This window comes from Leishmania major, chromosome 20, assembly GCF_000002725.2.
Source record: "Leishmania major strain Friedlin complete genome, chromosome 20".
In the NCBI taxonomy this organism is placed as follows: Eukaryota; Euglenozoa; class Kinetoplastea; order Trypanosomatida; family Trypanosomatidae; genus Leishmania; species Leishmania major.
The window spans coordinates 474,838-488,147 of NC_007261.2; the positions used below are offsets into that span (position 1 = coordinate 474,838).

Below are 13,310 nucleotides of genomic sequence, written 5' to 3' on the forward strand. Positions count from 1 at the left end.
ATGCGCCACTACTCTGAGCACCTCACCGATGCCACCGCCGCAGAGGAGAATGGCGCATGCGGCGAGATGAACGGCAGTGCCGGGACCCTATGTCTTGACCATGTTGCTAACCCCACAGCGCTACGGGCCTCGGTGTATGGCACGGGCCAACGCAGTACGGCGCCACGGCACCGCAATGCGTTTCTGGAGGACATCTCTAACGGGCCGAAGTACAATGTCAACACCGCCCGCAACCGCGCCAGGGCCTGCTCGTGCAGCAGCAGGAGTAGCGCTGCCACATACGACAGCGACGTTGAAGGAAGTGGCTCGCCCTCCCCCCGGGACGACACGGGCACGTGTACAGGGAAGGTGTGTCTGCTGAATCCTCAACAGACTTCGCTTTTTCGAGCCCCTCGTGGTGAGACGGCGGCGCGCTACCCGCCCGAACAAGTGGTGATGGCGGACGGCTCGTGGCTCACTACCATCGCGACGACGTCGTCGACAACCTTGCAGAAGCCGTCGCTAGTGCCGTCTGGCTCGACGCAGGAAGTGGATCAGCAACGCGAGAACAGTGCACAAGCGCGCTTCCGCGAGGCGCTGCGGCACGCCTACCAGTGCGAGGACGCACACAGGCAGCGGCGACGTGCACAGCTGGACAAGCAGCAGGAACAGCTCTTACGCGGCGTAGAACTGCTTCAGGGTGTGTCGTTCTCCTCGAGCACTGCACTTCTTGCTGAGCTGCTGCCCTCGCGTGGGCGTGACGGTCGCCGTAGTGCTGGCTCAGTCAAGTCCCCTATCTCGCTCCAGCCACCGCAACCACAACTCGGCGCGTCACCTCTGGCGCTGCTCGCAACGTCTGTCGAGGCGGCTGTGGAGACAGGCGCGGAGACGATCGCGCAACAAAGCCGCGCCGGCGGCGCTTCAACGTCTTTGGCAGCGGAAGCATGCTTGTCTTCGTCGTGCAAGGCAACGACAACGCCACAGATGGGCGACATCTCCAAACGCCTTCTCCAGGTCATGTCCCCAGCCCAGGCGCAGAGGCTTCGCAGGCCGCTGAACCCCTTCATCGAGGCACTCCTTCGCCATTACCAGGAAGCACAGCTGAAGCAACGTGCTGCGCGGCACGCAGAAGACCAGGCCATCCATGCCAGGCGCATGTACGAGCTACCTGTGCTCACAGAGGACGTTGTCCGCTACGCGGCGTTGCTTCTCTGCCTGCGCCGTCGCAGAACCGGTGGCAGCGGCACGGCAGTAACGCGTGCAGCATGCGCAGGGGGGTCTGGCATGTTGCCGTCAGAGCCAGCCAGGAAAGAGCCTAGCAGCTCAACCTCGAATGCAGAGCCACAACCGCCCCAAACTCTGGCGGCTGCGGAGCCCACTGCCGCGCTCCCGTTTGGAGAGGAAGGTACATTATTGTACCTCAAGTACCCTCCCCCGCTGCTGCGCACGACGTCTTTTGCGGTGGAGACGGTGCGACTGTTGAAGTGGCTGCGCACTTGGAAGAAGAACGGCCCTAGCGTAGCGGGTGAGACGGGAGGTGTCGCTGGTGGTGGTAGCAGTGCTAGCGTTGGCGGTGTGAGCGAGGGCGGCAGCAGCAGCAGCAGGAGTGAGAGCAGGATCGGCCGCAAGCGCGTGCGAGCTGACGTGGTCAAGCTCAACAGTCGCCACGGCAACGTCGACAACGGCGAAGACGGCGACGACAGCAATGATGACGGAGGAGTGGTGGTAGTGGCCAGTCCGACCCCAGTGCCTCACGGAGGAGCCAGCAGCACCACCAATCCCGAAGTACCTCCGCCCAACCGATCGACAGTGGAGCGCGTCAGTCAGCAGGCACAGCACGCTGTTGAGATTCAAGAGGCTCAGCTGAAGCAAGAGAGGCGCTCCGCCTTTCTCAAGTTCTTTGGCGCGGCGGCAGTGACGGCGCCAACCCCGCCGCCCACGAACGATGCTGAGTGGAATTCGAAGGCGGCGCAGGACCACGACGATGGCAACGATACCGCTAAGGAAGTTGTGGCTCAAAAGCCGGTCTCCTGCTCGGCCATGAGCGAGTCCGCTGGCAGCAACACAGGGATGCGCGATACTGCCGCCATCTCCGTCGGCGCCATGTACGGCATCACGTCCTCCGTGACACCCATCTCGCCACCCTCGAACCAGACACAGCTGAAGCCGTCAACATTGGCGTTGGCATCGCACGCCTATCAGCTCTACTGCCACGCGTGGAAGAATGTCGTCAAAACCGGCATTACACCCTTGGCCGTTGCGGCCAACGCCTTCTGCGGTCCCAAAGCAGTCACGGGGCAATCTCGGCTAAGCAACGGCCACGACAACAACGGTGGCGCCGCTGCCACCAGCGACAAAGACACGAGTTGGACCGATGGAGCCGTCCCTCGCGTCTGTGCTGGGCTGCCTTTCTTCAAGGAGATGCGCGAGGAGGCGCGGCGCACGGCACTGGGCTCTGCAAACAACGGTACCTACTACGAGGATGCCTTTGGCAACCGTCTGCGCAGCGCACGGCTCGCCAAGAAGGAGCAGGAGCAGCGGGAGTTGCTGGTGGCGCGGCAGCGGCGGCGTGCGAAGAAGAAGGGTTACTTTCATCGCCACGACGACAACGACGGTCGCCTCGGCGGCAGGGCAGCCAGCAACGGGGCCTCGGCCATGCTGGAGGCGATGCTGCGATCATCCGCGACGTGTGGCAGCGAAGGGCATGGCGCCGGGCGCGGCAAGAAGCGTCGGCGTGGCAGCGGCGACGCCTCCAGCGACGACGCCAGTGAGGGCGAAGGCGTGGTGCAAGACACACAACCTCACGACAGCAGCCGATGTGCAGCCGCCCGCCGGGCTCGCCAACTCCGCTCACGCGCATCCTCATCGTACTCCTCGTCCTTAAAGCCCAGCTCGCGCTGTAGCAGCAGCAGCAGCAGCAGCACTGCATCGATGGCATCAGGGGAAAACGACGAAGACGAGGCAGGGGCGAAGGACGAACTGACAAACATCGCTGTCGTCTCTGGTCCGACAGGCTCTGGCAAAACCGCCGCCGTTTACATGGCCGCGCAGCTGCTCGGCTTCCACGTGGTGGAGATGAACGCGTCGGTGCGGCGCTGCTCAAAGACGGTGGAGCATCTGCTTGCGGAGCTCACGCGCAGCTACCGGCTTAGCGGCCCACGGCCCGGCACAACAGGAGGCTTTAACGCAGAGGAAGAGCTGGCGAAGTTGAAGCAGCAGCACGCCGTCATGTTGGAACGGGCCAGAGCTGAGGCAGAGGCCGCCGAAAGGACAGCGGAGCTCAAGAAGCGCGAGGCGCTCAAGGTAAACGGCATCTCAGTCCAGGCAGTCGCAAACTTTTTCGCCAAGGGCAGCGGCCGCGCCGCAGTGGTGAGCAGCAAGACAGCCAAAGGTATCAAGAGGAAGGACGCAGCCAAGCAGGTCTCGGATGTGGATATGGTGAGCGAGGCGCCTGCCCCCGCCGCCGCCGCGACCTCGTCGTCGCCACAGCCGGCCGCCACAGCCCCAGGGACTCCTGTCGACGCCGGCACCTTGCTTCTCTTCGAGGACGCTGATGTTCTCCTCGGCGATGAGTCTGCCAAGCCGTTTTACGCAGCCATCCGTGACCTCGCACACCGCAGCAAGGTGCCCATCGTTGTAGCCGTCTCCTCCGACCCAGCCGCTGCGCAGCGCTACGACACTGAGCCCTTCCTCGCCCTCCTAGACGGGCAACGGCAGCAGCGACACACATGCTCGCCCTCGCCGACATCTGCCTTGCAGCCTACGTACTGGCAGCTGTGTGATGCGGCGGGGCTCAACTCGATAATGGCCACGATGGAAGCGGCACATCGAGCGCTGCAAGTGGAGGCGGACGTGGGCAACCGCGGCGCTTCGACAACGACAGCGACCACGATCACGGCCGCCGCACACGAGAACAACCGGAGCCCTTCTGCGGTGGGCGACAACGGCGGGCGCACGGGTGCGGCGCCGGTGTGTGGCGCTCCTGCGGCCTCGTTCCTCCCACTCTTCTCCTCTGCCGGTGGGGGCGGCGCGTCCGGTAGCGCAGCGCCGGCCGCATGCGCGTGGGCGAACGGGGCAAGCGCCGGTGTCTCCACTACCAGCGCTTCCGGTGGGGGCGGCGGTCCCGGCAGCACCAGCACCGCCACCTCAGCCGCTGCTGCCGCGGTGGCTGCACGCTACACGCACATGCTGCTCAACGCCACACTCGTGTCGAGCTTCTTTGGCTCCCAGACGCCCTTCACTGTGGTCGACCCGCTCCCGCCCTCTGCCTTGTACGCGCAACTCCTGGCGGTGGGGGCAGTGGAGCTGGACTTGTTGCGGTTGGACGAACTGGCCACGTCTCCCGGGGGCAGCGATAGTGCTGCGTCGCTGTCGTCGTCCTCGTCTCAGCAGGAGCTGGAGCGCATGGCGACCCGACTCACCGTATGTGACACCGGCCTTTTTCGTCGGCTTGCCGAGCACCTCCGCCATCACATCTTCGGTGCCTGGGACATCGCCGACGATGGAGCTGGCGCGCTCGTGGCTCCCCCGCTCTTGCCGGGGCACAACTTGGTGAATGCTGTGCAGTGCGACGCGGCCCGCAGCACGACGACAGACGTGCGCTACTGGCTGAACAAGCTGCAGGTGCTGCTCCTCTCACTGCGAGCAGGTAGCAGCACAGTGCAGATGCCCGAAGCGGCGGAGGCCGCGACGTCGTCGGAGTCGGTCACGCGAAAGCGATCGCGAGAGACGATGAAAACGGCGCCGTCCGAGACCACATCAGCCGCATGCGGGGGCGAAAATGCGATGTGCGACGCGAAGGTAATGGGCGCTCGGCGCGCCGAGCATCTTGTAGAGGCAGAGTTTCAGCACCGCGTCAGCCTCGCCGCGAGTGAGTGGGACGCAGCCCTGGGTCGACATCTCTCCAATGTGGCTCACAATGAGCAGCACAGCACTCGCTACGAGCACTGGTTCTTGGACGCCCACGTGTGCTACATCGCCGATATTGTGGAGGAGCTGGCCACAACCGATCATCCCACCGCGCGCGTAGACCACACAACTCCCTTGCAGGCGCCGGCGCGGTGCGGACGTCCGCCATCGTCGTCGTCGTCCGGCAAGAAGCTCGCTCACGCAAACAATTCCGAGAGAAAGGCTGCTGCAGCTCCAGAGCCGACCCGCCACCCACGCGAGGAGGCCAGCGCATGTATGACTCGATGCACCAGTGGCAGCAGTGTTGATAGCGGTAGCATAAACTCTGCATGGCAGTCTTTCTTTGCCGCCTCTGGTGCGAGCGAGGTGTCCACACTATCGACGGCGTCACCCGTCTTGCGTGGCGCCTCACCGGCAGATCCGCGCCAGCAAACGCTCTTAGGCTGCGGCGGCCCCAAGGCGGGCGGCGTGGTAGTCGGCGCGCCTCCGCCTCCGTCGTTGATCATACCCACTCGGTACGAGTGGCCGCCAAGCGCTCTCGAGCTGCGCAGGCAGGCATGCAGCCACGCACATCTGCGTCCGGTGGAGCTGCTGCTCCCCTATGGCGCGGCAGAGGCTTACTACGGCACCGCAGCGGCATCCACATCGACGCTGGCGTCCTTCAGCATCCACGACATGGCAGAGCCGACCGCGGCACTGCTTGGTCACGAAACCCCTCTTCGATTTCCGATGCGTCACTCTGTGCGGGACTCCTCAACGGGTGATAATGGCAAAGCGGAAGAAGACGCGGGCCGCGAGCTCCCCGCCGGCGTGCGCACGACACAAGAGGAGCGTTTTCGCGTGTTCCGGAAGTGGTGGTGCCGCCCCCGCCAGGCCGGCGCGTTGCGTGACAGCGTCGCTGGACGCTCCGCGGAGACGCTGGAGGATATCGTCGGTTTTGGTTGCCTGCTTACCCCGCCAGCAGCCGAGACGCGCAATGCCACTAGCGGAAGCCCATGAGCCCTGCGGCTTGGCAGCGACTTGCCTGCTTCAATGGACCACACACACACACACACACACACACACACACACACACATGCACGCATAGATATGGCATGCCCATGTGACTTCATTTCTTTTGCACCTGTGCTTACTCCTGTGGCCACAGCACACAATGCAAAGTCGTCTGGCGTGTCTTCCTCCTATATCTCGCATAGACGGAAAAACGGAACGAACGACGAAATACATATAAATGCAAGGAAGAAACAGCAATCGCCACGAAAACGCCTTCCCTTCTTCTCCGCACATCGGATAGTCGGCTATCGTGGGGACCTCCCTGCGCTTCGCGTGCGCGTGGATGTGCGGCCGCTTCCTCCTCCTCCCCCTTGCCCCCCCCTGCTGCTCTGTGCGGTGTATAGGAGTGCGCAGAGGGACACGTATGACGGTGCATGGCCTATGAAGTAGCCGTGAGGTGGGCGCTGACACGCGAGGTAGAGGGGGAGCTCCGCCTGCGTTCCTCATTGCCGTCCACGTTTGCCGCAGAAGCGCCAGCGTCTGTGCAGGTCACTGTCTTTCCGCCTCCACCACCACCTTTACTACATCTCATCCCCACCACCACCCTCATGGCACTCGGCGAATCGTTCGGGCTCAAGGTCGGCTCTTTCCCTTAACCTCTTCCCACGTACGCCATCGGCGCGCCCCACAGCACTGCCCCGCTCATCATCACGCAGCACGGCAATCCTCCTGCAGGTGCGCGCCTCATTACAGCCCCTCCCTTCCTCCCTCGTTCTCTCGTCGACCACATCTGCTTTGCGCACTTGTGCAATATATATACATATATATATATATATGTGTGTGTGGTGTGTGTTTTGAAGGGGAGAGAGCGAGAGGAAGAGGAAGGACAGAAGGTTAAGAGGGAGAAGGCGGGACGGTATTTCGCTGCCTCACTCACGGACGTGCTGCTCCACCGTCTGTCTGTCTGCCTGTGCGCGTGGGCGTGGGCGTGGGCGTCTCGGGCGGGTACACACTCAAACGCATGCGCACATTCATTTACGCACACACAGCCTTGACTGACCTCATCTCTCCTGCTCAGTCTGCCTGCCTGCCTGCCTGCCTGCCTGCCTGTCCCTCTCTCCCTCTCCCTGTGATAAACACCACTATCCGGTTGTGCACGGCCTCTATTTCGTTGTGTCGTGGTCTGCCTTTTCAACTGTGCGCTGCCAACGGTCTTGCTGTTGCTGTTACGGTTGCTGCTCCTTCTGCCTATTGATCACACACACACACACACACACATACCTCTCTCTGTGTGTGTGTGTGTGTCTGCGCGCATGCACGCACGCCTATGCGTGCTTTTTTTTCCCCGGAGTACCACGCTGGCTGCTGCCCCTGCTGCAGCGTTCTGCCCCGCCCTCTCGACCCGCTTGGCGGCCTTGCTTCCCATTGTGGCCCTTGCTCTTTGTTTGATTTTGGACAGGCGTGAGGTGTAAAAGAGGGGAGCGGAAAGCACTGCGTGCCGCTCTCATGACGTCTGCGTCGACCTTGCTGCAGACATCCTTTGGGGATGCAGAGGAGAACGTCTGCCTAGAAGGGCGCGGGACGTTGCTTACAGGCGTTGCTAACCGCACCCCACCGCCTCGAGCGGAATGTGTCACCTACGCAAAGCTGCCCTGCAAGTGCGCGCCCGGGCCTCCTATCGTTGTCTCATCGTCGCTACGGCCGCGCTCGGCATCGCCAGCGACACTGGATGCGGGAAATCACTTGCTGACAGCTCCCCTGCCACTTCAAGCCTCCGCCCCGCCACCATCCTCGTCAACAGAAGAAGTAGCAACGTCATCACTGCCTAAACCACCGGCTCCTACAAGTGCCGCCTCTGTGAATGAGAAGGGCGACTCGCCCTTTCTGGCAGCGCAGCAGTTCCTGTTCTCCTCCGGGGCGTCGCTGCTCCACTACGCAAACCCGTCCTTTTACCTCTCTCTGCGCAGCGGTGTAGACGCAAACGGAGGCGGCGGTGGCACCAGCACCAGCTTTGTCGAGGAGCTAAGCGAGGAAGGCCAGCGCAACTTGTTGACGTCATCCACGGTAGCAGCGGCACTCAAGGAACGGTATGACGGAGTCGGTGCTACAGCCGTGTCGGGCAGCAGCACCGGTGCCAGCGGCGGTAGCGTAGACTGGAAAAAGATCGACTGGGTGCGCCAGCAGTGCCGCTACACGGGCGAGGCACTGAAGTCTCTCGTAAGAACGGCTCACGATGGCGAAGCGGCTGCGCGGCGGGAGAGTGTGTCGCACGCGACTAATGCGGCAGCCGTCGCCTCACCGCCTCTGCCCTCTGCCACCTCATCCTCCACCCCTGGCAGCGCTGAGGTGGGGGAAAAGTCGGTGGGTGCCCGCCTTATGCAATCTCTGCTGTACCCTTTCACGCAGCCAACCGTTCCGCCAACGCCCGCGGTCGCAGCGCCGGCGGCTGCTGTGGACGACGCTGTCACTGACACGGTGGTCCCGCACGGGGTCGGCGTCATGACGTACTTGCTCTACTGCAAGCCCAAGACCGCTGGCTATGGATACCCCTCTGGTGGCTCCAGGAGCCAAACCGCAGGCGCGGGTGCGTCGTCTTCGCCCCTCCTTCCTATACCCCCATTTCTTCCGCCGGACCTTATACCGACTGCCTACTGCCCCCCGCTCACCGACATTGAGATCACGACCGCTGAGGACGGCTTCGCTTCCTCAGGAGCCTTGGCAGCATCCCCTGTGCCTCCGGTGCCGCACCTCTTGCTGTTGTCGCTGATTGTATACGAGGGCGCCTTCGTGCGTGGGCGACGGCATGGGCGAGGTCGTCTGACGGCGTACGGGCGAATGGTGCTGGAGTGCACTTGGTCAGAGGATGTGCCATGTCTGGCGGTGCCATGGCCCATATCTCAGGCAGCAACGTCAGCGGCGTCTCCGGCGCCGACGCTCTGGAACGTGAGCGCGCACGTGTGGACGCCCACAGCCGCCAAGCCGACGCTGTCGCTCCCACACGTCAGCCAACGTGCACCACGCGCTTGCATCACCAACACGGATGGCACCAAAGCGGCTGAAGCACGTCGCTGTTCCTCCGGCGCCCCCTCAGGGACGTGGTCGGTGAGGGCGACTCAGGCGTACATGGGCTCCTTGATGCTGGCAACGGTAGCAAGCAAGAAGCTGCTCGCCAAGATGGAGGCATGCATGGGAAGCGCTGGGGCTCCCCTGGTGGCGAAGGCGGTAACCGACCTGCACGGCGCGCGGTACGTCGCTCTTCCTGTTCCCCACCCTTGGCCCTCGTCGGACGGCGTGGATCTCTGCGACGCCTTCTGCGGATTGGGCTGGGCGAATCACGTGGTGCTCCTCCCAGATGGTTTCGGCGAAGCACACTTTAGGGCAGACGGCGGCCTGGTGCGCTCTGCCGCGCCGCCTGCATCATGTGCACTGACCGTATCTGCTCTTGGTGGTCTCTTTCAGCCGCCATTCTGGGTGCCAGAGACCTCTTCTGCTGCCCTGCTCATGTGCACCTCCCTCCCATTACCGTCTTCTTGTTGGCAGTACTGCGGTCAATGGTCAGCTGGCCTCCCGCACGGCTTCGGGGCAGCAGCCGAGCGGCTTACTGACCCCACCGCCGCTTCCCTTGCCTTGTCTGCCTCCACTGCTGGTGCAGGGCCACCGCAGTACCCGTGGCGCTCGCTCTTCCTTGGGCAGTACGTGAACGGGAAGCGACACGGGCCAGGGACCTATCACGGCGCGCAGGGTAGTGAGGCCACAGAGGTGGTCTTGTGTGGTACGTGGCCGCGCCACGGACGGAGCAGCACCGCTGCTCGCGAAAATGAAGAACAGACAGCGGCGAACGTCGTGCTTTTGCCCGCCTCCTTCGGCACCGGTGTTACCCGTGCCGCCGGCTTTGGAGCCGAAGCTGCCGCCTCTTCCCCACCTCCGCCGCCGCTCTCGTCATCGTTCTTTTCGGTGCAGTGTGTTCGCTGGAGCGACAGCGGCGCCGACGAAGTCAGAAAGCCTGAATGCGGCAGCAGCGGCTGCGGAGGGGGGTTCTTTCCGGTCGCGAAGCTGCGGCAATCTGCTGCGGCGTTGAGCGGCATGTGGGAACCGCTGTTCCGCGCCGTGGACGACGCGGTGGCTGGGCAGAGCCCTACACTGTTGTTCGGCGCCGAGGAGCCTAGTGGTGGAACGAAAGGTGGATGTAGAGGTGACGAAGCTGCCGTATCCGATGCCTCTCCATCGCGCAAGGCGCTGCTGTGGCAGCGAGCATGTCGAGCAATCGACAGCTTCGTCGCCTCCCCCGAGTGTGTCGCGGTGCTGAGCACCTTTCATGCGTGTTTTGCGTTCATGTACGGGGAAGACGTGGCCGCCGTGACTGCAGCGGATGGAGCAACAGCAACAGCGGTTTCTGCGACTGTCACAACGCCTTCAGGGTCGGACGAAGCAGCGCTGAGGCTTCTGCAGCGCCTCGAGAGTGCTACGACTGTCGCATCGTCGTCGTCTGCGGCGTCACGCATGGGGTACCCGTGGTGCCCACTGCACTCCTGGTGTGCGATGGGGCGTCTAGGCAGCCCATCCGTCTCGCTGCGCGGGACACAGGGTGGCCCCGGATTTGCGGCCTGCCTCCACTCGGGACTGTCAGACGGCGCCACACATTATCAGCCTCCACCCACCGCCTCGCGCCTTGGCACACGCCAGCCCAGCAGCTGCACCAGAACAGCCTGCTCGGAAAGAAGCGAAAGTAGCGCTCCGCTGCGACCCCCGCTCAGCGCCGCGGCAGCCGCTCTCGAACCATTTGCTGCGGCCCACACCTTCACCCACGCCATGCACGCGGCCGCCGCCTTCGTCTCCTCCCTGCGTCTCCGACTTCTCTCCTGTTTCGCCGCCTACCCAGACCTCTGTGAGGTGGTCATGGGGGACAAGGTATGCGAGGACAAGATTGTGCAGTACTGCTGGCACATCATCTTTGGCTACGTGGGGTCAGTGCTGGTGAGGAGGGCGACCGCCGTTGCGGTAGCTGATGTGCGTCTCGTGTGGGAGCTGCTCGGACTCAAGAGCAAGAGGGGCAGGAAGGAAACGCTGACAGACTACTTCGTGGCCCTGCGCCGGTGTCGCACCCTGACGAGAGCGAACATAGCGACTATGGCGTGTACCGACGTTTTGGAAGCGTGTGAAGCAGGCGGGCATTCTCCGCTAAACGAGTGCGCCAGGCGTCTCGGAAAGTTGCTGGAGCTGCACGCGACAGTTGCTTCGTCGTCCCCCATGCATGGCACGCCAGTCAACCGTATCTCCAGCGAGCTGCAGGAAATGACGACTCTCCTCTCACAACTGCATGCCTTGTTAGGCACTGCGGGAAAACCCAGCGGTCGCGTGAAGAGCTCCGCGGATCATCTGTCCGGGTCCGAGGGAGAAGACATGGCAATGACGGCGACGTTGACGTTGGCGCAGCGGGAAGCGCTGCTTCGCTGGGTTCTCTTTTCGGCGGCCGCGGGCCACACGGCAGCCGCCTCTTTTCCATCACGCAGCGTGGTAGGGCGGCACCCGTTCGCGTTCCTCTTGGTTGCTCATTTCCTGCTCAGTGGCCGAGTCATCCCTGCGTACCCCGTGCTGGTCGGTGATAGCAGCGGATGTCCCTCGCGGCACGGTCTTCTGCGGCTTCTGACGGACATGGGGAGAGCCACGAGAGAGCTGATGCACACGTACCCCTCAGTCCGCTCGCGGGCTCTCCTCCCCTCGCCGGGTGCGCGAATACATGTATGGACGATGTCTGCGGTGTGTCCGCTGGACACGTTAGCGCTAAAGCTGGAGTACGTACTCAGTCATTGTGCGGCTCTGCACCTCTGCGCATCCTGCCGTGTTCATCTGATCAGTAGCGGTGCCGAAGGTGAGTCTCTATCCTTGCTACAGGGTGGCGGTGAGGGCGGCTCCGCTGACGAGAGGGGCGACACGGGCGAATGCAGCGGCGGTGCGCCGAAGGACAACACCATCCACCTCAGCGTGCACAGTCTGTCTCACGAGGCACATCAGTGGTGCCGGCGCGAGCTTACGGACCGTCTCACTGCGCCGCTCCTGGAGGCGCGCCTTCGGCACTACTGGGATCGTCTCACGCCGAGCTCTGCGCAGCACAGCAGTCCCAATCACCACCCCGCACGAGTTGATGGGACTGAGGATCGTCGCCGCAACGACGCGACCCCGCCTTCGCCGTTGATGTGGTGGTTGCTGCTTTGTTTGCAGGGCGTGTTGAGTCGTCCACTCCAGCCTCAGCCGGTGGTGAAACCGTCTAGCGGCACTGCCCCGGCGGGCTCAACCTCCATGCGGCGTCGCACCACTCAGGCCTCTTCACAGTCGCCTAGGCAGTCCTGCTCGACCGCGCTTCCGACCCGCTACACCTGGAAGAAGTTTATCAGTGCCGTCTTCTTCAGCCCTGCAGAACGAGAGGAGTGGACCTCGGCCCACAGCCCCACCACCACCGCAGCCGCCTGTGCTCTGTCCTTGATGGACAGCTGCTATGTGGCCGCCCTCGCCTATACGCTCCACGAGCTTGCCGGCATAGAGCTGAACCTCAGAGTGCGCTTTGTGTTCGAAGACGATGACGAGGACGAGGAGAGGAGCACCGATGCCGACAGGCAGGCGGCCAGCGAGGCAGGCGGGGCGGGCGAGCGTCGTGGTGCGACGGCTTTGGCGGCGTCGTCACTCCAAATGGAAAGCATCAGGCAGTCGCAGCGTGAGCGGAAGAACATCTTCCTGAGCTCTTCCTCATCCTCATCCTCCATACCTCTGTCGCCGCCGACAGCGTCTCCGTCGCCGGGACGAAACCTCTCCCCAGATAGTGGCGTGCAGCGCGCGGCCACGGATGCGCATACCGGCAGCAGCAGCAGTAGCAGTGGGAACGGTAGCAGCCACGGTTGCTCGCCAGGTGATGAGACTACCGCAGCCTCAACGCAGTTGTCGACCCCGACGCGTCAGCGCCTTCCCGCCTCGCAGCAGGCGTCGCGGCTTGCATGTACGGAGGAACCACCGTGTGATGGGCCACCCCGAGCGAATGGACGCCTGCGGAGTCAGTCGGCGGCCGTTGCCGGCTCTGTGGCGTCTCCCCTGATGGGTGGTCCCGTGGGAAAGGAGTGGGAATTGACGCTAGTGCTTCGACGCGGTAGTGACGACGGCGGCGAGCAAGAGACGGCAGCGTCGCCCAAGCACCTCTTCTCAACTCTCACTTGGGAGGTGATGGAGCAGGTGTGCTCGACCGTGCTCCATCAGCTGCAAGCCACGGCCCAGCCCGGCGATGCGGCGGAGAGCAAGAAGATGGCGAAGGCAAAGGCAGAGAAAGCCAGGCGGCGACCATCAAAGCGAGAGGCAATATCGATGTAAGCACAGGTAGGGCAGATCGCAGCCGTCACCTCACGTGCCTCGATAGGAAGGGGCTGTCGCGGAACAGCAGGAACTGA

At 63.4% G+C, this 13,310-nt stretch overlaps 2 protein-coding genes across 2 annotated transcripts; both read left to right on the forward strand.

The window, feature by feature from the left end:
- On the forward strand, window positions 1–5,886 carry LMJF_20_1090 (conserved hypothetical protein; the record flags this gene model as incomplete). Its single annotated transcript, XM_001682809.1, has 1 exon — window positions 1–5,886. The coding sequence occupies one exon, from the start codon at window positions 1–3 to the stop codon at window positions 5,884–5,886; it is 5,886 nt and encodes a 1,961-aa protein (XP_001682861.1).
- Window positions 5,887–7,386: 1,500 nt separating this feature from the next.
- LMJF_20_1100 (conserved hypothetical protein) lies at window positions 7,387–13,233 on the forward strand (the record flags this gene model as incomplete). Its single annotated transcript, XM_001682810.2, has 1 exon — window positions 7,387–13,233. One exon carries the CDS (start codon window positions 7,387–7,389, stop codon window positions 13,231–13,233), a length of 5,847 nt encoding a protein of 1,948 aa, XP_001682862.1.
- Between the last annotated feature and the right edge of the window lie 77 nt (window positions 13,234–13,310).